The sequence below is a fragment of the Schizosaccharomyces osmophilus genome, chromosome 2 (genome assembly GCF_027921745.1).
Source record: "Schizosaccharomyces osmophilus chromosome 2, complete sequence".
NCBI classification, from domain to species: domain Eukaryota; kingdom Fungi; phylum Ascomycota; class Schizosaccharomycetes; order Schizosaccharomycetales; family Schizosaccharomycetaceae; genus Schizosaccharomyces; species Schizosaccharomyces osmophilus.
In genome coordinates, this window is record NC_079239.1 from 2,409,522 (window position 1) to 2,436,388 (window position 26,867).

At 38.3% G+C, this 26,867-nt stretch overlaps 11 protein-coding genes and 1 non-coding gene across 12 annotated transcripts; 4 read left to right on the forward strand and 8 right to left on the reverse strand.

Moving 5' to 3' along the window:
* Positions 1 to 285: 285 nt before the first annotated feature.
* trm7 (tRNA 2'-O-ribose methyltransferase Trm7) lies at positions 286 to 1,524 on the reverse strand (the record flags this gene model as incomplete). The annotated part of the gene is made up of 4 exons (XM_056182383.1): positions 286 to 767; positions 831 to 1,012; positions 1,093 to 1,259; positions 1,501 to 1,524. The coding sequence occupies 4 exons, from the start codon at positions 1,522 to 1,524 to the stop codon at positions 286 to 288; spliced, it is 855 nt and encodes a 284-aa protein (XP_056038570.1).
* Positions 1,525 to 2,493: 969 nt separating this feature from the next.
* ypa1 (serine/threonine protein phosphatase PP2A regulatory subunit, PTPA family Ypa1) lies at positions 2,494 to 3,523 on the forward strand (the record flags this gene model as incomplete). The annotated part of the gene is made up of 2 exons (XM_056182384.1): positions 2,494 to 3,369; positions 3,425 to 3,523. The coding sequence occupies 2 exons, from the start codon at positions 2,494 to 2,496 to the stop codon at positions 3,521 to 3,523; spliced, it is 975 nt and encodes a 324-aa protein (XP_056038571.1).
* A 138-nt stretch (positions 3,524 to 3,661) lies between these two features.
* On the reverse strand, positions 3,662 to 4,330 carry lip2 (mitochondrial lipoate-protein ligase Lip2; the record flags this gene model as incomplete). The annotated part of the gene is made up of 1 exon (XM_056182385.1): positions 3,662 to 4,330. The coding sequence occupies one exon, from the start codon at positions 4,328 to 4,330 to the stop codon at positions 3,662 to 3,664; it is 669 nt and encodes a 222-aa protein (XP_056038568.1).
* A 1,378-nt stretch (positions 4,331 to 5,708) lies between these two features.
* bud22 (ribosome small subunit biogenesis protein, BUD22 family) lies at positions 5,709 to 6,887 on the forward strand (the record flags this gene model as incomplete). The annotated part of the gene is made up of 1 exon (XM_056182386.1): positions 5,709 to 6,887. One exon carries the CDS (start codon positions 5,709 to 5,711, stop codon positions 6,885 to 6,887), a length of 1,179 nt encoding a protein of 392 aa, XP_056038569.1.
* A 416-nt stretch (positions 6,888 to 7,303) lies between these two features.
* Positions 7,304 to 9,932, reverse strand: atg13 (autophagy associated protein Atg13; the record flags this gene model as incomplete). The annotated part of the gene is made up of 3 exons (XM_056182387.1): positions 7,304 to 9,361; positions 9,635 to 9,730; positions 9,798 to 9,932. The coding sequence occupies 3 exons, from the start codon at positions 9,930 to 9,932 to the stop codon at positions 7,304 to 7,306; spliced, it is 2,289 nt and encodes a 762-aa protein (XP_056037832.1).
* Positions 9,933 to 10,584: 652 nt separating this feature from the next.
* noc1 (ribosome biogenesis protein Noc1) lies at positions 10,585 to 13,212 on the reverse strand (the record flags this gene model as incomplete). Its single annotated transcript, XM_056182388.1, has 1 exon — positions 10,585 to 13,212. One exon carries the CDS (start codon positions 13,210 to 13,212, stop codon positions 10,585 to 10,587), a length of 2,628 nt encoding a protein of 875 aa, XP_056038750.1.
* A 921-nt stretch (positions 13,213 to 14,133) lies between these two features.
* On the reverse strand, positions 14,134 to 15,153 carry mnn9 (Golgi mannan polymerase I complex subunit Mnn9; the record flags this gene model as incomplete). The annotated part of the gene is made up of 1 exon (XM_056182389.1): positions 14,134 to 15,153. The coding sequence occupies one exon, from the start codon at positions 15,151 to 15,153 to the stop codon at positions 14,134 to 14,136; it is 1,020 nt and encodes a 339-aa protein (XP_056038518.1).
* A 1,316-nt stretch (positions 15,154 to 16,469) lies between these two features.
* Positions 16,470 to 18,070, forward strand: spn1 (mitotic septin Spn1; the record flags this gene model as incomplete). Its single annotated transcript, XM_056182390.1, has 4 exons — positions 16,470 to 16,673; positions 16,717 to 17,307; positions 17,365 to 17,729; positions 17,806 to 18,070. The coding sequence occupies 4 exons, from the start codon at positions 16,470 to 16,472 to the stop codon at positions 18,068 to 18,070; spliced, it is 1,425 nt and encodes a 474-aa protein (XP_056038521.1).
* Positions 18,071 to 18,744: 674 nt separating this feature from the next.
* Positions 18,745 to 19,581, forward strand: fta1 (CENP-L-like protein Fta1; the record flags this gene model as incomplete). Its single annotated transcript, XM_056182391.1, has 1 exon — positions 18,745 to 19,581. One exon carries the CDS (start codon positions 18,745 to 18,747, stop codon positions 19,579 to 19,581), a length of 837 nt encoding a protein of 278 aa, XP_056038515.1.
* A 216-nt stretch (positions 19,582 to 19,797) lies between these two features.
* On the reverse strand, positions 19,798 to 23,100 carry mpd2 (GYF domain protein; the record flags this gene model as incomplete). The annotated part of the gene is made up of 2 exons (XM_056182392.1): positions 19,798 to 22,867; positions 23,063 to 23,100. 2 exons carry the CDS (start codon positions 23,098 to 23,100, stop codon positions 19,798 to 19,800), a joined length of 3,108 nt encoding a protein of 1,035 aa, XP_056038584.1.
* Positions 23,101 to 24,429: 1,329 nt separating this feature from the next.
* On the reverse strand, positions 24,430 to 24,558 carry SOMG_10076. The gene has a single exon (XR_008803609.1). It is a non-coding gene; the product is annotated as a 5S ribosomal RNA (ribosomal RNA).
* Positions 24,559 to 25,386: 828 nt separating this feature from the next.
* On the reverse strand, positions 25,387 to 26,396 carry wtf26 (wtf meiotic driver; the record flags this gene model as incomplete). The annotated part of the gene is made up of 5 exons (XM_056182393.1): positions 25,387 to 25,520; positions 25,559 to 25,777; positions 25,823 to 25,941; positions 26,007 to 26,085; positions 26,282 to 26,396. The coding sequence occupies 5 exons, from the start codon at positions 26,394 to 26,396 to the stop codon at positions 25,387 to 25,389; spliced, it is 666 nt and encodes a 221-aa protein (XP_056038553.1).
* Between the last annotated feature and the right edge of the window lie 471 nt (positions 26,397 to 26,867).

Below are 26,867 nucleotides of genomic sequence, written 5' to 3' on the forward strand. Positions count from 1 at the left end.
ATGCTACACTTTAAAGTAGAGACGCGGTATCAGAGTGGGTAAGAAAACCAAAAATAATTAATTAATTTAATGGAGCTTTTTTGTATACTATTTCCCAGAAACCATAACATGTTTGATGCATTAGGGCGGCAAAAGCAATTTGTGAAAAAAATTGATCATTCACTTAATCTACTAGATGAGCATTCTGAGCCCAAATGTAGTTTTTTAACAAAAAGTAATTAATATACAAGCCAATAAAATCCAAAACAAACAGAAACGAAGAAAAAGGAAAATCTACCTTTTGTCTTATAAAAGTCCTTGTTGTTTTAATTCCATAGCACGTTTATACGGTGGTGCTGTAGGAGGTTGCACAACTTCTAATGGTGTTGCTTTTGATGCAGAATCGATGGGATATGTAGCATCGGCGTCGTAGCTATCCAAATCACCACAAGCAATAAAAGGAGCGATTTCATGGGAACAGTTCGGATCTACTATACAAAGAGGTTTCGAAAGATCCGGTTGGAAATTAGGAGGAGGGCAAAAGTCTTCGCAAACGACAAAAGACTCCAAGGAACTTGCACGGGAACTTCTGGGCTTTGCACATGTAACCTTTCGAAACATCAAGCGAAGTTGTGAATAAAGTAGAGAAACGTCTCTGCCACGGAAAATTTTTGCGACAAACTTTCCACCGGGTTTCAAAATGCATACAGCCATATTAAACGCCGCCAACAGGATCTGTGCTTGAATATACTCATCTAAGTCATGCAAACCGGTAACATCTGGAGCACCTAGAACGAAAAATACAAATTAGTTTGAATTTATAAGACAAACTAGCTAGAATGGATGCATACCGTCACTAACAACCAAATCCGCTGGTTCATTTCCAAAGTGAGACAATATAATGGACAACGTCTTTGGATGGGTAATGTCTAATTGCAAAGAGCTAACACCGTCTATAGGAGCCATTGGCTGAAGATCCACAGCGACAATTTTGGGGCGTTCTTCCTTGTTTGCTGTAGAGTCGAAATTTTCTCTAAAAAAAAAAAATTGTCAGGATATAAAGACGAAGGGAAAAGGAAACGTGAACAAACAATATGACCCTTGGAGACTTACATTAATCTGCGTGACAATACTTGCGACCAAGACCCAGGTGCGGCACACAAATCAACAACGCGTTTTGCACCTTCAAACAAGTGAAATTGTTCATCTAGTTGCATTAACTTAAACGCTGATCGAGCTCTCCATCCTTGCTCTTTTGCTAATCGGTAATACGCGTCTCTCTTTAAATTCCCGTTAGTTACTCTTTCATCAAACAAGCACGCTTGAAATAAAGAAATAAAGAAATTAAAAAATCAAGCAAAAGAAGTGTCAAAGAAATGCAACCATATCCTGTCCAGGACGTGTAAATTCTGACACGAACGACGCAAATTGCCTTATCGCAGCCATTCTTCTTGGTTCTTCTCGTATTCTGCAGACTTTCTTCAGACTCCTTCAAATTTCTTCCATTCTTCCTTTTCTTACCTTGTCTTTACTGCTTTTTCCCATTATTTACTTTTCCGAAAACAAAAACGCTCCAAGTAAGTCTCCAAATATTCTTTGAACATTCGGTTTAGGAATTGGAAACATATTGCCGGTATTCCATTTACCGAACGCTAACGAGTACCTTTCATTCACAAACTGACTTAGTTTGTTTTTTGTGTCTAGTGCCAAGCTGGAAATAATTATGTTGCTTTATCATTACAGATATAATTGGAGTACTGAAAAGATTAAAGTCTGCAACAATTTAGTTTGGTTTGGCTGATTTGGATGCACCCAAGCTTCTTTAGCCCTAAGCAAGTAGAAGTTTTGTGGGCTTGCTTTAAGCATTTCGGTTGATAGACGTAGACTTCTTGTGTAAAACCTTCTTAAAGAGAACTTCAAGATATGGGTCTTCTGTTTATTTCTGATAGAATAAGCAAGATAAGTGTTCTATATAACTGTCAATGACACGTACTCGTTTATGTTTACTAAGGTGTTTTAAGGCAACATCGGTAACAAACAAATGTGTCATTCGTGTCATTTTTGGTAGGGAAGATTGCAATACAAATAAAAGATTTTAGATATACATAAAGAGCATCAAAGGTTTATGCGACACCAGAATAGACGAAGCTCGTCGGCCCTGGTGACAGAGCTGGATTATGCCGCAAATGCAAGCACTGCCTACCTTTCATTCTTGAAGGATACTATTGTAAAGTTTTATAATAATATATAATGTATTTTTTGATGTCGAAAAGGATCGTTTTCTACTTTGTTGCCGTAATACTTAGAACTTATGTCGCTTATGAGAACAGACCATTTACGAACTATAGGTTTCTTCCAATTTTCTAGGATTCCCTGGATTTTCGGGTCTTACACTTATAATTCGTGCATATATTAATTTATTTATTGATCTATTAAATTAGATTACAGACTCACAATCTCAAGAGAAATTATTTGCATTACTAAATACATATTTAGTTAAATCTGGCTAAAAATATGAAAGAACTTCCCTTAGAAAAGTTACAAGACATAGACAATGAGACCTTTGATGAACATAGCGATTATAAACAGCCTGAGAAACTCATTGACGAGGCGAAGGACATGGAGCCTTTTCGATTGTCCAAGGCGTATGTTCGGCTTGTGAGCTACGTTCAAGCGTTGAATGCTGCTTGCACGGGCATAAAAGATTATCACGTACATTATTCTAGCAGAGTTGCCAATGTTTTAGATGTTTTGGAGCAAGTTCAGGAAATCACAGACTCTGTCTCTCTAGAACCTGGAAGACATCGCTTTGGGAATCCTGCGTTTCGAAGGTGGCATGCGAAGTTGTTGCACAGGGCACCAACGATTCTGGACACAATTGTCCCGTCTTCCTTAGGCTCGGCCCAAATAGAATTGTTGGATTACTTTCTTGGTTCTTTCGGAAATGCACAAAGAATCGATTTTGGAACCGGACATGAGCTGAATTTTTTGGGGTTTCTCAAAGGACTCGATTTACTCAACCTTTTAACATACGAAGATTGCGCAGCTGTGGGCTTGTATGTTTCACATAAATACCTGGAAGTTTGTCGTAAATTAGTTATTAAGTATCGTCTTGAACCAGCAGGATCCCACGGCGTTTGGGGACTCGATGACCACTTTTTTATTCCGTATATTTTTGGATCTTCACAACTGGCAGCTCCCGGTGGTAATACATTAGGTTTACGACCGACCGCGATTCTCGATAAAAAACTTACTAAAGAACTCTCAAAGTCGAATCTATATTTTAGTGCAATCGATTTTATCAATGTTATGAAAAAAGGTCCATTTTATGAGCATTCCCCCATCCTTTATGACATTACAGCGGTTCCTTCATGGTCAAAAGTCAATCAGGTGAGTAATATTTTTATTTATTTATCTAAAACAGGTTTCTAACTAACTAAATTAGGGATTGTTGAAGATGTATGATGTAGAGGTCCTCAGTAAATACCCGGTTGTCCAACATTTCCATTTCGGCAACCTCTTCCCTTTTCAGCAATTCGTTTGAACAGAATAAAGGTGAATGAGTTGAAAACCTCTTTTCAGGACACAAAAACAGTGCTCTTGTATCACATAGGCCGGAAAGGCACAATAGCATAAAGTCATCTATACAATATTATATTCTAAAAGTATATATGTTTTGTCTTCAAGACAATAAAGCATTTATTAAATGCTGAACAAGTACTTGCTCTACTTCCTTTAGTCTAACATTTACTCCCTGGGCTTGAAAGCTTGTGGTAGTTTTGTCCTCTAATCCACAAGCAACAATCTTTTTAAACATCTCTAAATCGGTAGACACATTAAGAGCTAGTCCATGGCTTGTAATATACCTTCGTAAGTGAATCCCTATAGCTGCAATCTTTTCGTCATCCGTTAACCAGACACCTGTGTGTTCATTCGTGTGTGCCGTTTTCATTCCAAAATGTCTGCATGTCTGAATAATCGCTTCCTCGAGCTTAGAAACATATTTTCGGGGATTCAAGTGTAATGCGTTTAAATCCAAAATTGGATATACAAGTAATTGGCCTGGACCATGGTAGGTAGTTTGGCCTCCTCTGAGTGCTTTGATAACTTTGGCTCCACCAATGTTGTCGTCTATATTCGTTTTCGTATCTCTTCTGCCTAAGGTATAGACAGGACAAACCTGAGCGGTAAGGATGGTGGGCCGTGGAGGATGTTGAAGTTTATTCGCTTTAAAATCTAACCATTTTTGAACAAACCGTTGTTGACATTCACCAAGACGAAGGTAATCAACCTTTGGAAATCTTGAGGTGAGAAACGAAATATGCTGAAACCCAGACTTATCAATACGCATATGGATCTAATAAAAAAAAAGTTGATCTTCTATAAAAAAGCTTGAAAGAACTGCCTCGGGCTATCTCAAATAATGTCTCTAGTACAAGAGACACGGAGGTGTCTTGGGGAGCCAAAACTTATAGAAGATTCACATTTCGAGAACCAGCTGGATTCATGACTTTCTGAACAAACTGACCAAGAAGATGTTGCAGTTTTCGTTCATCTTGGTTTTAAATGGAATTTATATTACAATTTTTGCATATTATTGATTACCCACTAACGTGTTGATGAAACAGAGATTTGAACGATTTGTACCACATGAAAGGACACTCAATCGATTTCCCTGACTTAATTATATTCTTAAGAAGATTGGCCGAGTGAGGTCCGTTAAGAAATGCGAAAATGAACGAGCGTATATTACAACAACGTAAAGAATGATCCATTGCTACTTTCCTTAGATGATAGGCTTCGCGGAACAGTCTCATCCTTTGTTGGAATTATGTTAAACGTTCTGAAAGAATCACCCGTAATTCGATATCTGAAGGCCATATGAACCCAGCAATGGCCGGTCTTACTCAGTTGTTTGTTTGAAACTTTTCGGTCCATCTTTGATTTCAGATTCGCTAGCATAAAAATTCAAACAGCGTGCTTCTCTGAATGAAGGAGCACCCAGACTTTTAAGAAAGGCAACGAGTCCAACACTTCCCCAATCTACCAGAGAAAGCATTGGCACTGTTATTGCATATCATTCAGAGACTGAAAACCCTATTAGTGTTACTTATGAAAAGATCTCTCTTTACTGCCGAGAAATGACAAGGCCTATATGTATTAGACGCTCACGTTGGCTTCTAAACAACGTACTGCATTCTGCGTACAGGAGTTATTGCGATACATGAAGATGATACCTTTCTTGCTTTCTTATGCTGCACAATGTAGCAATTGAAAAAATACATTTTCGTAATTCGACTTGAAAGTGGGAACCCTCCAGATCACGTTTTCTTTCACTTTTATTCTTTTCTTTGCTTTTCTGCTTTATGTTTCGACTACTTGTGACAAGTAATATGATAGGAATTAACCTATGTCTCTAATTTTATGTACCTGGTCAATTTCAATCTTCTTGAGGATTGTCTAAAGTTTTATTTTTTAATTTTTTAATTTTTATTCCAAATGAAGAAAGACTATCATTGCCAACGTATAAAACGGAAAAAAATCAGCAGTAGTTAAATTGTTTACTAACGACCATTTTTCTTCTCCTTAATACCTTCAAAATCTGAAAACTTTTTGGAAATCATAGAAAATAGCAAAACCGTACAAAGGAATCATTATTTTTTTTGTCTTTTTTTTTTTAGACAACTTCTAATTACTTATAAATACCGTTTTCACTTTCATTTCACTTCATGAAACATCATTCGAACAAGGCGAACAAACCAAAGAGTTCTAAACCTCGTTTGAGTCCCGAAGATTTACAGAAACGTTCTCATCATTTCAGGAAACAATTGACTCATGCTCTGAAGAAAGCTGTTGGGTTTGAGCGTCAAAAACTTGCCCGAAGAATTAAAAGCGCTAGAGAGCAGCAAGAGAATGACAAGGTTGCTAGATATGAAAAAGAGTTCGATTTCTCAAAAAAATATGATTTTTCTAAACTTACAGAGTTTTGCTTTCACCGAAAAGTTCTGCGTAATAAAGAGTATCGAATTTTGCTTGACGAACATAAACCGGTGGAATTCCCTTCAGATATCACGAATGATGAAGAAAAAAATGTTGTCGCACGCTTACTGAATTCGAATCCTATTTCTGAATCCGTCAACGCTACTTGTCGCCTTCTAGATAAATGCATTTTAATGAACAATCCAGAGGCGGATTTTACAAAATCTAGGGATCAAAATATGTCATTAACGGCTGAACCAAAATTACATCCTGATGGTGTTCGTCGAAATCCTTCGCTGAACTTAGACAAGTCAGAGACCGAAAGTGAACGAGTACAGCAAAAGGAACCAGAGAAACATGAACTCTTTACTGAATCCTCTATCTCTCCAGAAAAGAATGCTTCTATTGAGCAACCCCATGAAGAGAACTTCAGACTTGAGAAGCGTAAAGTCTCATCAGAGGAGGATGTAAATCTGGAAGACAAAAGAAATACAACCATGGAAGACAATGATACGGAAGATGAAATGTTTACCATCCCATCCACGAAGTCATCTGCTAATAACATTCCAGAGCTTGCTACCGGCTTTCTTGATCCGTTAGGCGAGGATGATGAATTTGTTGAAAAAGAAATGGACGAAATGGATCGCCCTAAAAGAAAGAATCGTCGTGGACAGCGTGCTAGACAAGCTATTTGGGAGAAGAAATTTGGAAAGACTGCGAATCACGTCGTTAAAAAGAAGGAACAAGAACAACTAGAACGAGAAGAACGTCAACATAAATTCAATGAGCGTGAAGCTAAGCGTGCACAAAAAGCGGCCATAGCGACTTCACAAGAACCAGACAAACTTCATCCATCATGGGAAGCTAAGAAAAAGCAGAAACTACAGCCAGCAGGTACTTTCCAAGGAAAGAAAATCGTTTTTGACTAAATGTTCAGATATATTGCTTTTGGTTTTTGTTGATGAGGTGTATAAAACTTTACATAGGGCGATGTATATAAAAAGGAGCAGCATCCTTGGGGTTTAATTAGGATGTATACACATGGTTTTAATGGCTACATGATTTCCAACTAATTTCAATACTATAATTTTTCATAAAACTTTTAAAGCCATAACTGACACAAACCATAAATCATAATATTATTAGAGCAGTTGCGTGCTTAGTATTAAACATTACGAGAGTTAAAGTTCATTTCTATAAATTCGCTTCATGTATTACTCATCTCATATTGTCTTTAAGAAAAAAAAAAAAAAAAAACCTCAGAACGTTCTAATTTGAGGAAGATTTAAAACAAGGATATACATTAATAAAATCCATGTAACGAAAAAAATGATAGCCTTAAAAGTCACTTCATTATTCCTTCATTATCCTTCGATCCGATTCGTAAGGTAGTTGTAGGGTGAGTTTCTAAAGCCATATCGGTCATCGCAAAGAGTAGGTCGTCATCATAATTTGCATTATGTTCATTTAAATATTCAAAAGCAGGGGTTGAAGGAGCAACAGTTTGATGATTCTCAGGCATGGAATCATAATGTTGGTTTGGATACTGGTGAGAAAGATTTGACTCGAGCACAAACGAAGGTGCGGGAGTCTTCGTAGGTTGATAGCTTGTAGACGTCAAAGAATGGTCCAGAGATTTTGACAAACTTGTCTGATATTCGAAACGTGGCGGCACCGAAGAAGAAGTACTCCTACTTGTCTCTCGTTGTTCCAGTATGGGATAAGTAGCAGGAGCTACCAAATTTTTCTCACTCTTATCAAACGAAATTGGAAGTGAGGCTGGAGCGCTACCTTCGGTAGTCCCTTGTGGCATGTATGCAGGAGACAAGGGGGACAAACTAACAGAATCAGCGGGTTTCTCAGAGAAAGAAAGTCTCGAGCACAATGCACCTAAAGTATGGTCATGCACTATATGATGATTCGAGTTAGTCAAATCTTCCTTTGGAGCTGACGCTTTATCGTCTGTAACTGCAGTATTTGGATTTGGAGTAAAAGACTCAAAACCGAACAACTCGTTACTACTTTCAGATATTTTACGTGGTCCTAAACGAGGAGATTCATTCAAAATCGGATCCCCCGGCTTTCCCAAAGAAGAAGATTCTGACTTGCTTTCACCATAGTGTTGTAAATGTTGAGCATGATTATCTAATAGCTGTATGAATCCACTTAAATCATCTCGTGGTGCATATTCAGTCTCATCAGCGACTTGGCCACTTCGATCTGCACTACTGGTTTCATAACTGTCGTGTTTTTGAACACTACGAATGGGCTGGTTAGCCGCCAACTGTAATCGAGCTCTTGAACTAGTACTTCCTCTTCGTTCCTTTGGTACAAAACTACTGCTGAATCGTCGAAGCATCGGGTGATTGTGAAAATCGTTGCCACTTAAACCGGTACTACCAGAACTAGGAAGAATGGGCATTTTCGGCCGCGATTTATTTAAACTTTCTGAAATAACGGAAACCCTATTTAATGAAGAGCAAGAAGGCCCACGATGAATATATCGATTAACAGCAACTTTTGGAGATATGGACATTGTATCCAAATTGGATCCCGGAGAAGCAGAAAGTGAAGGGGATTTAAAAGGATGTATAGAAACAAGAGGAGCAGCATGAGCAGTTATTGACTCAACACTAGCGAGCTGTTGTATCTCAGATTCCAAAAGCAAATTCGGATCATTCGATTTCGATTGCCGTCGAACTAACGAAGATGAGTGAGGATGTAAGTATTGATTTCCACCATCTGTAGTCGATTGATTCCTATCAAAATGAGATTCAATACTGGGCAGATCAGCAGAAAGAAGTTGATTGGATAACATAGCATCAGGATTATGGAATTGAAAATGGCAATCTTTTCGATATTGTACCGAAATACGAAAATTTCCCATAGGAGTGTTTACAGGGCTGAATGAATATGCAGCAATGCTGTTTCCTAACGTGGGAGAGAGGACTGCATTAATAGGAATAAAATCTTCGTGAAGTAAATTATCCGTTGAAAGAGCGCATCCGACCTTTAAAGAAGCATTGTGAGCTCGAAGTCTATTGATGCGACTTTTTAGCTTCCATAAAGGCATAATGTGAGTATAGGTGTATAAAGAACGGAAAAGGACAACTAATTTTTTGTATAATACGGCCATTTCAACGGAAGTGGAAGAGCTCCCGCCATCCAATGATATTACCCAACGTTCAAGGACGATTTTTGAAGCATTAGTACGGTTTAAATCGATGACATGATGTTGCTTTCCATCAAATATAGACAGTTTTTGATTTCTAGACAAATCCGACATGTCCAAATACGTATGTAATACCATCGGAGGGATCTTTCGGTCGGCAGTCATATCAATTGACTTCCATAATTTAAACTGGTCAGCATACACATCTGTTTCATTAACTTCCAAATTAAACTTAATAAACGTTAGCACTACAATAGATAAAAAGACAAAAAGATCGATATAGACACAAAAGAGAGCCTGTTTTGTTTTGTTTTGTTAAGAAAGAATAGGGTATCTCTTAATTGGATGATTTTCCTTAGATGTTGAAAAAAGCAGGAAGACGAAAGTACAAACTCCAATTGCAGAATTGCCATTCTCTTTTTTTTCCTTTACTTAGCTTTTGAAGAAAGTGTATACTTAACAAAACCAAAGTAGTCTCATACCATCTTTTTGCTAAGGACCTACCCATTTATTCTTTTTAGTTCCTTCTCGAGAGGAGCTGCTCCCAGCTATATTGAGTCGTGACTCTAATATCACTAGTCCTGTCTTGTAAAAGCAATGCTAAAAGCTGTAAGTACTCTCGAAATCCTTCGGACAGCTCTGTCCCTCTTGAAGCATAAACACATACGTGAATCACTTGCCCGATCTTGGCACTTTTTCCCCCTACAGAGGAATTGTCTCTAGAAGTTTCAATCGGAGAGGCCCCAATATTTCCGTCAGGAGCCGAATACATTGGGGGAAGGTGCGTCGTAGGTCTGGGCATATCTATCTGGTTTCCATCAATACAATCCAGCAGTAAGTAGTGTCTACGATTGGTATTAAAGAATTAGATATTTTACAATTGACGATTAGCTCATTCTTCTCGTAACAAAATCTTCTAAAAGGATTTGAATTGGGATTTGTTATGCGTGATTTGTGAAAGGTGTAAGTAATACAGCGGCGATTATGTATATAAGCATATAGTGAGATCTACTGGCACGTTATCAAAGATATCACTGAGATATGTCTTCTGTTATGTATAGCGTCATTATTATAATAAAGGGTATTTCCTGTATTATAGAATTACTAAACTATCAATCACGCGAAAGCAAAGGTCTTCTTATAGGAGCAAACAAATTTGGTCTTCTTTTTTTTTTTTTTTTGAATTTTGTAAAAGAATATAATTAGAATACTTTCGAAATCCATAGTGTGCTTCGATTCTTTTGTTTCTAACCTGCGCGACACAAATACTGTAACAACTTCATCAACCGAAAAACCCATATTTATTAGGTAAATAAAAATATCCTATATTAAACAAAATACCATTTCAATGTATCTATATAAATCCCAAATTCCATAGTTCAAACATTTGCCCTTGAAAGTAACCTCAAGTTATTTTCTTTTACGAGTATGAGACAAAAAAATCACCCAAACATCTAATTACCTTCCAACAAATGAGCATAAGAATCTGCGTCAGCGAAAACAGGCAACTCTTTAATAGTTTTTCTTCGCTTGTTCTTCTGAGAGGATTTCTCTTTTTGTTCACGTCGCTCTTCCTCCCCTTCAGATTCTTCGTCTTCGCCATTCTCAAATGGAAGTAAATCTTCTTCGTCTTCCAACAACTGCATTTCATCTTCAGATCCACCCTCCTCTGCATCAGGTACAGCAGGTGCATTAGCGGTATTCTCACGGGGTTCAGTTTCTTCATCTGAGAACATTTGGCCTTCCTCCTCCTCTTCTTCAACATTTTCTTCGGCTTCTTCAGCAGGCTCCTTTGGTTGTTCAGCTTCCTCTCCATCAGAAAAGTCAGCCATTGCTTCATCCATAGCCTCTTCATCGAAATCACTTTCTTCTTCTTCCATTTCCAAATTCGGCTTGGAATCCACAAGCGCTTTCCAAACCTCATCTTCGTCCATTTCACCTTCTTCATTTACGCTAACATTCTTCTTATTAGATTGCTTTCCTTTGATATACTTATCATTGAAGAAACGATGGAAGAACAGTTCATCAACGGGAATTTCACTTTCCTGTTTTCCAATGAATTGTTCTGAATTCATAGGCGCATTACCTTGACCAGTTCCAGTGGAAACAATACCTTTGGAGACGCTGCCAGCAAGAGGTTGCATAATAGAGTAGCCTTTAACAGCAGCTGATTTTTTAGGATTACGATATGCAAACTTATCGAGAAAGTGGCTCAAAGTGTGAAGGGAAAGATCTGGTTTGCCTTCAATTTTTTCTCCTTTAACCAGCTGCTTTGCCAGCATAGATACAGTAGGATGGAAATGACTCAAGAATGGATAAATTTCCCAAATACAACTACGGTCAGCGTTACTATACTGGGGGTCTCTTTTCCGTCCATCATATCCGTTAGTGAGGTCGGATTTGACAGAAGCTACGTGTGCTTCTTTGTTCTCCTGCTTATTGTCTTGGTTCTCCGTTTTTTCTTCACCGTCAGAATTTGCGTTCTCTTCTTCCTCCTCGACATCTTTGAATACTTCTTCTTCATCATCATCAAACTCATGCATTTCTGGCTTATCAAACATTGCACGAAGCGACGAATTAGAGTCCTCTAATTGTCGAATGACATAGAAAAACCCAGTAACAAGAGGGGCCTGCTGCCAAGCGGCAATTTGAACCATTCTCTTTATGAATGCACGGACACGGGCGACGTTATTGTCAATAATTAAAGACTTATATAATAAGTTCAAATAAAGGGAGTGTTTGGAAGAAGTTGGAAGGCGTGAATCTAACAAAGATTCATACAAACTCTTGTAAAAACGATCGGGAATGGAGTCCCTGGTGGAAGAAGCTTGGAAAATTAACATAAGTACCTGGATGGCAGTGTTGAAAGAAGCAGTATGAGTAATTGTAAAGAGGGTATTCATATGCTTATCAAAACTTTCGCTATTGATTTCTGCAAAAGGGTAAGCTCGGTTAACACCGGTAAGAATAGCAGAAACCAACCGAGAATTGGAGTTTTCTTGTGCTTCTTTACGAATGTCAGCATCTTTTTTCCGCTTTTGGTTCTTTTTGTTATCCTTGGCGTCATGAGATACCATATTCTCCTCTTCCTTATTAGCATTTTCTTCCTTTTCAAAGGCAAACAAAAGCTTTGTGAAAAAGACAAAATAAATTTCGATCAATAAGTTTGCGACATCAGTTTGCTTATGAGTCAAAACCGTTTGGTTGAGGGTGATCATTGTATAATAATGGCTAGTGCGCGAAGTGGTACGGGCAAAAGCAAATCTTTCCAACTCTTTCGTAATAATAAACTTCATGGCTGGATGACTTGCTTCCACCTGAAGAATCAAATAGGATGCCTTGGATGCTATTTTGTTGTCCTTGTCACCGATCTTGTTCACTAGTAAACGCAACAAATTTTGTTCCTGCTCGGGCTTCCCTTTTAATAAATCATAAATTGTAGAAAGCATTTGACTTTTCACAAACATCAAAGGATCAAAGGAGAGTACTTCTATATGTTGAATGTATTTGAAATAAAACGTTTTTAAATAGCTTTCAAAGGCCCACACCATTAAGTGTTCATCAGTGACACCTTGGGATCCCAGACAGGGCTGTTGTTTCATATACAGCAGCTTTCTGTCTGGTATCAAACCACCCAAAAAGAGATCTTTTAGAGTGCTAACACTTTGGGTATTTTCGTTACGTGATTTCTTGGCGCAAAGAGCCAATAAACTTTCCAGTGGTTTCGCTGCATGAATTGGAGATTCCTGGACCAACAGTGTCAGAGCAGAAATACGATCGCTCGTAGTACCTGAACTAATCAAAGTTTGCATCATTCGTTTGTCGGTGCTTCCGGTCTCTAAGGAGTTTGAAAAGCGTTCAGCATCTTGCTGTAAAAGAAGAATTCCTCGTTGTTCCAATTCAATAGCCCTGCCAGAGGAAACCGGTTTCTTCGTAGGCTGTAGTTGCGATAACTGTATATTATACCAAGGAATGCCAGGGTCAAATCTGACTCCTGCTGGTTTAGAGTCTACGACAGCTTCACCTTCATCATTAAAGACAAATTTCTGTCCTTTCTTGGGTTTTGCAGCTGCAATCGCCATTTTTCTTATTTACTTCCGGAATGAGAAGAAACGCGACTGGTTAAGAAGATAACGTCCGATCCTACTTAAAAATTTGACGAGGCTGACAAAATCGTCACAAACGAACTTCGAATGTACAATTGGAAACAAAAACGAAAATTCGCTGCAGATGCGTTTTTTTTTCGTAGATGTCCAAGCACTCCTACTGCCAGAAATAATAATTAGCGCGGTATACGATTACAAGCGAGCACGCTACAGTACGTTACCTTCACCTTCAACATCATGTATGTACTGGGATTAACGACTAGTGAGTTACAGTTAAAAACAACAGACCGAGATTTCGAATGTAGGACCTGAAGGAAAAGAGCACTATATCCATTTAAATTCACTTCTATATACTAAATCTAAAAAAAGACTTACAAGGCCATTCTAGAATTACAAAGTCACTAATGAGATGCATGGAAAGCCTAGTAGTAATCATCAGTTTTTATCCTGCAAGACAAGTAAACACACATATGAATATAACAAGTAGTCAATCATGTATAATAGAAATAGTGTAGTAGCATCCAGTAAAAGCAGTGCGATCTAGGCAGTGAAAGAAGAGTAATTATTACAGTCATGGTAAATCACGAAGGGAAAGAAAGAATATTATAGTATGGTTTTAGGAACAGAACCACCAGCATAACGAAATTGTCATATACAAAAGTCATAATGGTACCAGAATCACACAACGTTCTAATTATATCGCGTAGGCCCATATATAATACAAAACTTTTACCAAAAAAGAGAGTAAAAAAGAACGATAGTGAAGCGATTATACATCCGTTCTCTGCATGAAGGACGAACCGTAAGTAAAAAGAATTTTCACGGGTGTCTTTTTTTAGTAAAACTCGAAAAAGATTTAAAATTCATTACGAATTCATAAGGATGAGATTTGTCTCCCTACTCATTATAATGGAAAACCAAATAATTTGGCAAACCATAAATATCATATTTCAGACGTGATGCCATCTTTGCAAATCCTTCACTTTCAATTAAATGATAAAAGGGAAAAGTGGGGAACACAGCGCCATCTCTATGGACGGCAGCTTTTACCATTAAAGCAGTAGTGCCTACACCGTCCAATTTCATCAGCGTTCTCTTGTCAGCATGTTCATCGTAAGAGTAGGCCATCAAGGTACGAAATGTTGCGAACTCTCTATATCCCTCTAACAAAATTTCGTCTTTACTCATTTTGCTAGCGAGTTCTTTAGCTGGTTCGGAGTCTATCCAGCTATTAAAGTCATAGGGTACCACTTTTTCTCCTTGACGTTGGTAACAATTTGCGACAAGCACGTCTTTATCGAGAGAAGTCATATCATCAATCAGATCTGCTGGAGTTTCGACAATATCCGAATCCAACCACAGTACCCAAGAAGTCTTGGGTCCCAAAGCTGAAAACAAAAGTGTATTTCTAGCGGAGGCAAGTTTGGAACGGCGCTCCTTTTGCACCTCAAGTTTGTGACGTTGTGTTTCTGATTGTCCAGACGACAAGCCAGAATCCTGAATCATGATTTTAACGTCGGCAAAACGTTGTGACACAGGACCCCTTTGGACAGCTTGGACAGCAGCTTTCAACTCACGATGAACTTTGGTGCCATCTCTTGAGGAGGGCACGATAAATCCGAGAGTAATCAAATTTCGAGGGTATGAAAGCCTTAGTAAGTTTCCCCAGTATTCGGGATAAAAGCGAGCAATGGGGGTTAATATAAGGACTTCTTCCTTCTTTTCCCGGGCATTTGCGCTCGCAGTAATTTCATTCATGTCGTACACGATAATTGAATCGGTATTTGCTTTTCGTATTTGAGGTTTTACGGCATCGCTTTGGTGCACGGATGGAGTAAGCAAATAATAAATAAAAGTGATTCCCAAAGCGACGAACAGTAGTTGTCCAACAATTCTGGATTTGTTATATGCACGCATGTTGACGAATCGACTCACTAACCAAATATAGTACCTATTATTTCAAATTCGGCGTGCTTCAGTCCCCGATGAAAGGTTTAACGGCTTCCAGGAAATGGTTGAAAGTGACGAAAAATAAGTAAACCAAACTGAAAAGCTCCGTGAGATGGAGCAAACTTGATTATAAACACTTTTAATGGATTTTTTACTGAATTATACTGCTTTTTCGACTTCAAACAGACAATTGACAAAAGCAGTCCAATACGGCTTTAAATACCTGTTTTAATGCTTTCTTTATATTTTTAGTGAAGTTTTAGCACAATAATAAGTGATGCTAGGAACCTCTCAACCAGCCTTCACTTGTGAACGGCAAAAAAGTACTGGTTCTGGTTACGTAGAAACTTTGTGTTGAGTATTGAGTCGTTGAGCACCGCCCCGCAAAGGTGCTTTCAGTGTAAAGCATTACCGTAGACTGCGTATACCATTCGTAAACTCAATACCGCAAAATCTTTGACGTCTGTAAACTTATATAAGCAGTCACTTACATTATCTTAGTAAATAAACAAACACAAGTAAATAAACTTGAACAGTTTGCACTTGTTGCGAAATACTGGCGGAAAAGCAAAAGAAGACTCGTCGAATTATGCCTCTAAAAAGCTTTTAAAAGTTTTTATAGATCATGTATCTTGGAAATCACATTTCATACAAAGACACGTGTTCCATCGAAGATGAAATAAACCAGGATCGAAATGCTTTCCGAGAAAGGAGTTTTATTCTAAATAAATCACCTTTTCTTGTGTTTCCCTGGTAATTGGTATTTGAGATATTGCTTGTACTAAGAGGTGCCTTTCGCTAGAAGAGGTAATCCAAATGACAATGCTAGAACACCCTCTAGGAGAAGCAGAGTATCAAGAAAATTAGTAATTCATTAAAAAGTAGAGAAAGAGAACGAATAAATTAAGTTCTTTTTTAGTGTTTCTGGCTGTACTGCTGAATTCTGGCTGCTACTAGAAACGCATTAGAATCCACGCTTGGAAAAGCCAAAGATCAATCTTTGGAAAAGAAAGCAGCGAATACCAAAGTATTGATGACAGTTTCTTTTGCGTTTTAGCTGAATTGATGTGCGGTCATTTCTTTGTAATAATCATGTTCGATTACTGAAGATTCTTTTGTTATATTTACCACGTAACTTATTCTTTTTTAACTTACTTTTCTTTAAAAGTATACAACTTTCTTTTTATCTTCTAGTTTCACTTCAAAAAAGTTACAGAGGTCTCATACCTGCGACTCAGTCTGCCTCCTTCCCAGAACCAACACGGTAGGGTTACGCGTAAACCATGGCTTCTACAGTACTACCAGATTTTGTACAGGAAACCGTGCAAGAAGATTTGAATCGTTCTTTAACATCTAAGTCTGAATCGGATTCGTATGCTGCCAATGGTAGTGGAGTCCACAATGATGCTGATGTTGAATCTTCTGAACGTGAAAATCCCTCTTTACACAGTGAGCAAGAAGTTGCTGCTCCTCAAACAGCATCTGATGTATGAACGATATATTTCTTTGATTTGTACTAACTTATATAAGCATCGCGTTAGCATAGTTCAGCGCAAACTGAATGGTTATGTAGGATTCTCTACTTTGCCAAACCAATGGCACCGCCGATGCGTTCGCCAAGGCTTCTTTTTTAACCTAATGGTTTTGGGAGAAAGCGGCAGCGGAAAGTCGACGCTCGTGAATACTCTACTTAATAGGGATGTACATTCCTTGGGCCCACAGTCTCTTTCTAACGAACAAGGAATACTGTCTGAATCTACTGTTGAAATTTCAAACGATACTGTACATATAATGGAAAACGGAATTAATCTAGATATGTCCGTGATTGACACTCCTGGTTTTGGTGATTTCATCGACAACACAAACTGCTGGGAACCTATAGTAAACGACATTGAGAGCCGCTACAACGAATACCTTGACTTTGAAAAACGATTACCTAAGTCTTCTATAAAGGATCCACGAATTCATGCTTGTATTTTTTTCATCCAGCCCACTGGCCATGCTATGAGTGCAATGGAGCTTCAAGTTTTGTTAGCCCTTCATGAAAAAGTGAACATTATTCCCGTGATCGCTAAAGCCGATACCCTTACCGATGAAGAAATCAACTTGTCAAAGGAAATAGTAAGTCCAGTCCCATTTTAACATTTTTAGTTCTTCGTATGACTGACTTATCATTAGGTTTTACGAGACATTCAACAACATAATATTCGTATTTTTGTTCCTTCTACGTATCCCATGGATGATCCCGAGTCCGTCGCAGAGAATGCAGACATAATGAGTCGCATTCCTTTTGCAATTATTGCTTCAAATTCTTTCGTTATCAACGGCGATGGTCGTAGAGTTCGAGCTAGAAAGTATCCATGGGGTGTGGTCGAAATAGATAATGAGGACCACTCTGATTTTCCAAAACTTCGGGAAATGCTAATCCGTACGCACCTGGAGGAATTAAAGGATCGCACCAATGACCTGTATGAAACATACAGAACCGAGCGTCTCATTAAGAGTGGTATTTCTCAAGATCATTCTGTATTCCGTGAAGTAAAGTATGTGCTTTTTCATATTTTGTTGATTTATTTTTTTTGTCTTTATGAAGTTATACATACTAACTGACAATCTTAGCCCTGCTGCCAAACTAGAAGAAGAGCGAGCTCTTCATGATGAAAAACTGATGAAGATGGAAGCCGAAATGAAGGTTATCTTCTCACAAAAGGTAAAGGAGAAGGAAGATCGTTTGAACCAATCTGAAAAGGAGTTACGTGTTCGTCACCGTGATATGAAAGCAGCTTTGGAAAAACAAAAGGTAGACTTAGTGGATCGTAAAAACCATCTCACGCAGCCGAAATCCAGTGACCACGAAAAATTTAAGAGAAAGTTTTTCAAATGAGTTGCCTTTGTTTTTCTACTTTATGACTTTTTCATTCATTTATGTTTTCCACTCACCAAAGTTTTTCTCACTAATTTTTTTTTTTACTTTGCAAAGATTTCAAAATTGACCAGATATATGTTTTATCTCTTGTAATTATACCAGTCTTTGCTTTTACTACAAGCTTTTTCGATCAAACCAACAGTCTTTGCTAATTGTCAAAGCGCTCTTTTCAATTATTCAATCTACCTGTTATTTAGAATTTATATAACCCTTTAATCTTATGGCTTTTAGACATATTCATTCTCTCTTTGCTACATACTTTTTGTAAAAACTCTTTCTTTTTGTTCTCTGTTCTTGTATAACCTCTGTAGCTCCTCTCGATGATTTCCTGAGACATTACAACTTCTAGTTTTATACTTTTTTTTTTTCTTCTTTGCAGTAACTCAAAGCGAATATTTCACCAAACAAGCATTGTCTGTTAACGAAAGGCAATACTGTTTTCTTACATACTAACCTGCAATGCTTCTATTTGAAATAATCACAGTTAATGAACAGTACTTTTTGACGCTATAGATGAATACCTAATTCTCTTTTTGTTAATTTGATGAATATCTTTTCAAATTTAATGAATGAGACCAAACGTATCATAAAGTTTATGGAATTTGCATGGAATCAATTTCAGTTGAACACAGATGAGTCTTCAGGATCATCAGTTTTTTAACACGTCTTATACGGCGTACCAAATGTCTCCTTTGTTTAAGTTTGACTCGATGGATCTTTCTGAATTGAGTAAGAAATTACAAAAGTACCTCAGATATGGTTCTACCCGAAGCGACAACTCTCTCTTGGATTCTAGTGCCACGAAATTGAATATAGAGAGTGCTTTATTCTTAGAAATTGAACGAGTGGAAGTTTCGCGTGTCTTGAAGTTGTCAGTCACGTACTCTATAGCTAACGGTGCAAGTGAAGTAAAACGGCTTGGCCAAGCCTTTTTCTTTGGCCCATCAAAGGAACTAGAGAGTGACAATAATGGTTCAATACATACCAGCGAATTTACTCATTTCCCTTTATTGTTCGTTCGTATGGACGGGAAACTATGGCATCATACTGAACAGTTTCTAAAACTCCAGTTTGATGTTCAAATTGTCCCCCGAAAACTCACTTCTAGAACATTACTGAAAATATTTGATTCCTGGGAGCTGTATGTAAAGAATACTGTTCTTTCCATGCCAACTGAATTCACTTGGTCAATCAATAATCCCAATCTGTCGAACCTGAGTATTGCAATTCGCGCCGAGGATTGCAATTTGTGGATGAAGAGTTCAAAGTCTCCCTGTGTTTACTACACCTTCGTCCGCCATGTCAAAAGATGTACTTCGATTGATTTAACCCATCACCTCTTTGCAGTTACCAAAATCGTTACGGACAGTTGCATAATGACATCTTCAGGTAAATTCAAATTTTTCCCTAATTCACATTCTCTCCTACCTACAATTTTGTACTTTTTAGAAAACTCTATAGAAGCATAATGAGTGGGCTTGAATTCTACGCTCTCTAACTTGCTTCTTCCTATGAAAAGTTAAATATTGCAACCATTTACTTAGATTATTTATTACTTAAATATTCATTGGAATTGTCATAGACTATCGGTGAAAACATAATTTTTACACATACTCGATTAATATATAGTAGAATTTTCTATAGTAAAATACAATAGCCGATCCAAATTCTCTGTCAATCACCATTTAAGTACGCTTCTTGTTCTTCTTACCTGTGACAACCTTGAAAGCAGAATTCCATTCAACTCCTTGCTTCGGCTTAGTGCGAGCAACGCTACTCCAAGCTCCAGGGCTGCCATTTTCTTGACCTTTGGTAATCATACCGTCTAAACCTTCATCTTTACCAGAGAGATCTGCCATACGACGTCGCATAAATTCGCCAGCAAATCTACGACCATCCATGGTAGTGCTGTTAGCATAAATGGAATCAGAAATAATCTCAGCAACCTCGTTGTTAGACTCAACGGGGAATGATAACAACATATTTAAAAATTCTTCATAGTTAACACCTTCGTTTAAGCCTTTCAAAGAGTGCTTACACCACGAAAGAAATTCCGGAGACAGGCCAGATGAAGAAATAACCTGCTGTAGCTTAGATGTATTAGGCTGTGAATTTACAGGAGCGGCTACCACAGCGGGTTTGGTAGCTGGAGAGCGATTGGCTGTAGCGGTACCGGAGAGCTGTTGATTAAACACTTTACCACCCGGTCCTACGACTGACCAGCTATCCTCAGATTCAAGTGTAGTTTCCAAGAATGCAGTCATTTTCTTATTCTCGTCATTCGGTGCTGAGGCAGCAGGCGCTGAAGTTGCTGGCTTAGCTTTGGCTACAGGCATGACGTTTCGGGTAGCCGTAACGTTCGCAACAGTAGCGGCATTCGTTGTTGTGCTCACTGGAGCTTGTTGCTTAGTATGAACTTCCGCTTGCTGAATATTTTTCTTCAACATTGGTGACTTCAAGGAAGCATGTTTCGACCAAGCATTCGGAGGATTAGTAGATCCAGAACCCCAAACGGATGTAGATGCCAATGTTTGGGGGGCCGGTTTAGCAGCAGCCTCAGCCTGAGCCTGAGCTTCGGCTTGAATTTGAGTTTGAGCTTGCACCTGAGCATTCGAGGCAGCGTTGGTTTTTAAATTTTCATTTTGCTTTTCCATTCGCTGGATTTCCTGCGAAATAGATGTAGCCACATCGTTAACCTTACCCCAAGGAGATCCAGCTTCCACGGGCATGGTGGGTTGACTGTTTGTCGGCTTCTGGGTGGTCTTCTCATTTTGGTCTGGCAATTCGCCGTTTAATGCATTCTCCATCTCCTTATGGATAGTTTCATCTAGAGACGGCATAGGCTTACTGGGCAGAGACTTCCAAGGAGAAGGTCGAGGTGCAAAAGCTCCCGTTTCAGCAGTAGCAGATGCAGGTTTGTTGATTGAGGGATTGAACTTAGGCTCGTCAGACTTTTGAACAGATTCAGTTGTATTCTTCACTTCTTCCTTAGATTGCTTTTCTTTAAGCTCTAACGATTTCAGATTCTGGGTCAAATTGGAGTCAACGGTAGTTTGATCAATAGGTTCATGTGCCTTTTCTCTCTTTTGACTGGTCGTTTTGGCATCCTTTCCTTCCTTGCTCATGATTTCAGAAGGAGAGGAGATAGTTTGCTTTTCTTCCTTAAGTACACTCTCGTCAGGTTGATTAACAATGCTTTCCACTAATGATTTGGGCAATGATTGTGACTGAATAGATACTTTTCTGGCGGCACCTGTATCATCCTCACGTTGAAATTGCACTGACCCTTGACGTTTAGTATCCGCCGATTCTAATGCTTCACTATCATTATTGGGAATATAAGTGCTTGAGGGCAAATCCGTGCCTTGAGCATTCCAAGAGGGACTTTGATTGTTTGGCACTGAAACAGGAGACAAGGGTATCAAAAATGGTTCAAACTGATTTCCGACTTGACGAACGAAAAAGGCTAGAGAATAGTATTCCTCCTCTTCAAGACGTTTAACAGGAAGGCTCAGTGGGAAATAACCAGCACGATACCACTGATGCATATCGACGCCACTAAAGGGACCTTGAATATTATTCTGTGGATCCTTATAAAGCCAGCGTAAAACGGCAGGTGGGATTAAAGAGGCCAAGTGCTGTGGAAAATTCTCAGGAGTGAAATAATTGGATGTAGTCTGGTCAGGCATAGAGTGCTCACGAACAGAATTGGCGGAAGCCCCATTTTCATTCATGGAAATCTTTGCTTTAGCCTTATCTACCAAGATGTTCATAGGAGAATCAGTGTCTCGAGCAGGCATACCCCCACCAACGGAATAAACCGGCGAGTTTGAAAGTCGAGTGGAGCCACGACGCAAAGGCGAGTTAATACTTTCCGGTATGGCTTCGGGCTGAGAGGCACCAGCAAATTGTTGGTACCCAGAAGCACCGAGGGTAGCTGCATTTGTAGAATCATAAGCATGACCGGCAAATTGGGCTAGCGCAGGGTCAACATCTTGCGGAGGATTCGCTGGATACGATGTCGGTAGCGAATTATATTGCTGCGGAAGCCAACCATAACCAGAAGGATTATTAAAACCAGATCCGATGGAACGAGATTGAGGTATAGAGGTAGAGGAAGGGCTAACATTCAAAGAAGATCTCTTATAAGAAGTAAATGGACTATTTACTTTAGGAGAAGCTGCTCCAGCTACGGTATTTGAAGACGGGAAACGATCCTTCAAAAACTTAGGTGACATGCCTTCGGTCGTAAGTGCGCTAGGAAAAGGAGATGCATAGCTTTTAGCAGGAAAGATTCCCGGATTCGGATCCGCAGAGCCCAAGGGATTTCCTCCAATCGATGTAGTATTCGAATAGGGAGGAATAGGGTCGGCATTGAATGTATTGGAAGCTGTCATAGGCATAGAAGAAGCAGTAGGAGTTAATACGGTACCTTTTTCACTCAAATTATTGGTATTCAGGGAAGAGGCATTACCAGAATTTGCCGGGTTGGCCATATTTGAAGAAAACGAAGGCACAGGAGGGGTAGATGAAGCTACACCGTACGAATCCCAAAAATTACCTGATTTTAAAGAGAGTTTTTTATGACGATCAGAAGCAGTGGCAGCTGTTGGGTCTGCTTGCAAATTTGCAGGAGATCCTGCACCACTAGCTGCAGCAGGATTCATAAAAGATGATAACTGAGGATACATGTTGTTGGTAGACGATAAAGAAGGTTGACTTTCTTTTTTATTCATTGGATTTGCCAATTGACTCCTAAAAAATAAAATATTAGCATCCGTGTTCACCATGGAATCCCATTTCAGCGGGAAAAAGCCTTTCTTTCGGTTTTCAAATGGTCCCAGGAGTATTTACAGATACAAACATTCCTTTTTCTATCTTTTCCTCCCGTTTCCTGTGATTTTTTTCTTCACACTATAAAAATCATCAAACCGGACAGCATCCACTTACCAGTCCATATTACTATATACGCTTGCTTCTGAATTCATTTTTTAATCCTATTCTTTTAGAAGATTCTTTCACGCAGAAGAAATCTCGGGTAACACAACCAACAGAGAAATATGTTGTAAAGGTGAAAGGTTCTAGGAAAAAGAACGTAAGTAAGTATCCACAAATGAAATAAATAGCGAGGGCTAACACAGCGTGGGGGTTGGGGCAATTCGCTTTGTGGGGGTTCTTCGAAGGAAGAGTAGTTAACAGTAGGAAAGCGAAACGATGTATCTGGCTGGACAGAAAATGCACCGGTCCTTGCGTAGCCTTAAGTAAGAAAAACCCGCTTTTTATAGAATTTTATAATGTGTTTTTTTGCATTTTTGTTATGTGGTTCAAGACGGGCGAAACTACGGCACTGCCCTATATGGGATATCCTACGTAGGAAGGAAGAGAAAACTCATATGGTTGCGAATGCGTTAATGGTTATTTACTACTGTAATGGAGAACTCTTTTACCTCCTCTCTAGAGATGATAAGAAAATTATGAAATGAAGACTTCGCCTCTATGCGTGGATACTTGAATACGGGCATCGAAGAAACCATCATAAACATATCGTATCAACGGTTGCACTCGCAATTCGTCTCATTTTTCGCATTTATCCTTAAATTAGATACCATTTTTTCAAAAAGAAAAAAAATGAAAGGGTCAATCGGCTTATTTTCTGCTGTGACACAAGAAGGACTTTAAGAGTATAAAAATCTGGTAATCTCCTATGATTCCTTCAAATTCAAAACTGAGATTTTTTCCTTTGAGGATGTAACCGTGCCGTTGTTAAACTTATCACAGTGTGTTTTATAGCCCTTCTCTTTATTATAAAACTATTTTTGACCTAATTGTAGGGCAGAGATTTGACTGATACCTTAATTAAGTCGTATGCTGCAAACAAAAGAAGGCTACGGCTAGATAATTATCACTGTGATATAGTCGTCAACTTTCATTGTTTTTATTATATAAAAATTCAGTCGCTTTAGTCGTTTCATAACTCTTGTTAGACTTGTGACTGATTGTTAAGCTGAATGCGATTTCGTCTGCGATTCGCAAAATCAACAAAAACGTAAGACACTCATATCCTTCATAGCAATGATTACTGATAAATTCCTACAAAAATAAGAAGAATGAGAGTCAAAAAGCAGCTTTCGTAGACGAATTAACCTCAATGAAATCAAATGTAGCTGTTCAATGTACATGTCTATTGCCTATTCGTCGTTACTTACAAAGTAACGAATGCCAGTAAATTAAGGAAATCTCACCATTCTTTTCGAATGGATTGAAAAATACACATGTATAAAAGGAATTTCATAAAAATGAAGCTGAAAAAATGAAAAAGAATTCTACATCGCCCCGGATTCCCATGTTGTCTCCAACCGTAGTACTAACGAGGCGAGGCCCTCAGACGTTTTCACTTAACTGCAGTGATCGGACGGGAACTGGTATTTTCGCCTAGGTATGGCCGTAGACATTTGTTATGATCTGTAAAGTTATTTATTACAGTAATGATCCAGTCTTTTATTTGGCTTGATGAACTACAAGATCCACTTCAACTCAGTTCTATCTGGTATTTTTCACGGCTAAATGGAGAATGCTTTCATGTTATAAGAATAATATTTGAAAACACACTGTTTTTCCCTTTTCTATTGATTCACATTGTGGTCGCAGGAGCATCAGATTGAGTGTATAAGTTTATGGGTTGAAAAAGTTAGTTATATAAATTGGGTTCTTTTCATGGTCCGTCGACTTGACTCCCAAAGTAAAATGTAATTCAATGTTTTAAACTACATCAATCGAATCTTCCAATCTGAAGATTTATGCTTTTTATGCTGTGAACGAATTTTACCTCTGGCGGTAATCACTTTCGTTCTTACAATTAATGAAAGATACGACACATTGTTGAGTAAAAAACTAGTTAATTACGATGTTATTTTCATCAGAATAATTAAATAATCATTAAAAAGGATGTCTATAAATGAAGAAAATGAACGATGCTGTGAAACGAATAAGAAGATTCATAAAAAAGTGAATAAGAAAAGCAATCAAAGTCCGCTGGTACCATCTGATCCAAGCTTTTGTGGAAGCGAATACAGGAACTTGGTAGACTGCAATTGACATCGATGTTTCCAAAGAAGGAGCGAAATATCAAGAATGAAAGCAGGTTCGGTAAAACTTAAACTTCGGCGCTTTGCGCAGCAAGAGGCTGAAGTTCGATTTCTTCGTTCTGAGGTACTTGCCCTCCTCGATTTGTATCTTTAAAATAGGTTAATCAAAGCCCTAACGATAGCAACCATTTACGAAGTGTACATACCTAAAATACGATCCACAGCGTTTCCTATGGCATTTCCTATTCCGTTTACGCCGACGCCTATGCCGTTTCTCAGATCGACGATAACTAATCTTAGTAGTTCACGCGCATTTGCATTCACTAGAACAGTTAGAATATTTCGCTGGTGTATGGCATACCTAGAATAATAAAAAAGAAAATATTTACAACACAAACAAAATAGGAAAAAGGAGTGTTTATCTTTTCAAATCCTGTTAACTTCTTTGCAGCATAATACGCGGTGAAACCGAGGACATCGAGAAAACACACACATAATACTGAGATACACATAGCTGACAATACGTTTTTGGTTAATCTTCCAGTTTGCCTGTACCATTCCGGATATGTTACAAGAATCGCTAAAAATAAGTCAGTTGTTCGAAGACAAGAAATTGTTGACTTACTGAATAGGAAAATAAAAATGGATCCAATAGAACCGCCAGCAAGCCCGTAAAAAACATTCGTATACGGAGAAACCTTGTAACCAAAAACTATGGCTAGAAAAACAGTATTATATAAATAGCTATAATAGTCATTATGCCTACGGAAAAGTTTTTCCACCACTCTTTATTCGTTAAAGGGTCCGACCTGGTGTTATTAACAGTATCTTGGGCGGAATTTTGAGCGGATCCATCAGCCATTTCTAAATCAATAAATTTGGTTGAAACTAATGGATGTATTAGTAGCTGTTCTTTCGTTGTTTGTGAAAGGATAGAGGTATTCGCCCTGTTTGTTGACACTTATCGACAAGGTTATTCATCTCAAACCCAACAAATAAATAAACAAGCATGATTCTTCCATCAAGAACCGTTCAAAAAGCATGCAAAAAATCAACCTTTCCTTTCTATTTCAACTAATCTTACCTGAATACGGAGGAGGCGTACCATCTGAAGGAGACGACCGACTATCTGCCTTTTCATCATTGAGCGTTTTGGAAGAGTCATCAGAGTCTAAAATAGGAGTGTACTTGTTTTTCATATTTACAATGGCAATTAGAGCTCAAAATGATACCGATAGTTACAGTCTAAACGAAATCAACTTTTGAATCGCCGAGAAAAGTCCGTAGGAACTGGCTCCACTTCTCAAGGATCTGTCAAAAAAAAGGAATTGGACCTTGCTTCAACAATTAAAAGCAAAAGCAACCTAATATTGCAACACAAATGTTTCTTTTAAAACCAAAGATACGAGTTTGAAGAAATCTTGGTAATGGCTTTTCGCATGTCTCAATTCATAAAAGCAGCGACATTATGTCACTGACTGGTCACAATCCTCGTTACGATTATTCAACGTTGGTTTTTCATTGCGATTTTCCTAATAGTATAATCCAAAAGAGTCGTCGTTTATTACAAAAAGTAAACAAAGGAACTTTGACCAAAGAAATCATGCTGTTTGCTTATATTATAAATAGCAGGATCGTAAATGCATATGTTTATGTTAGAAGGTTCCGTG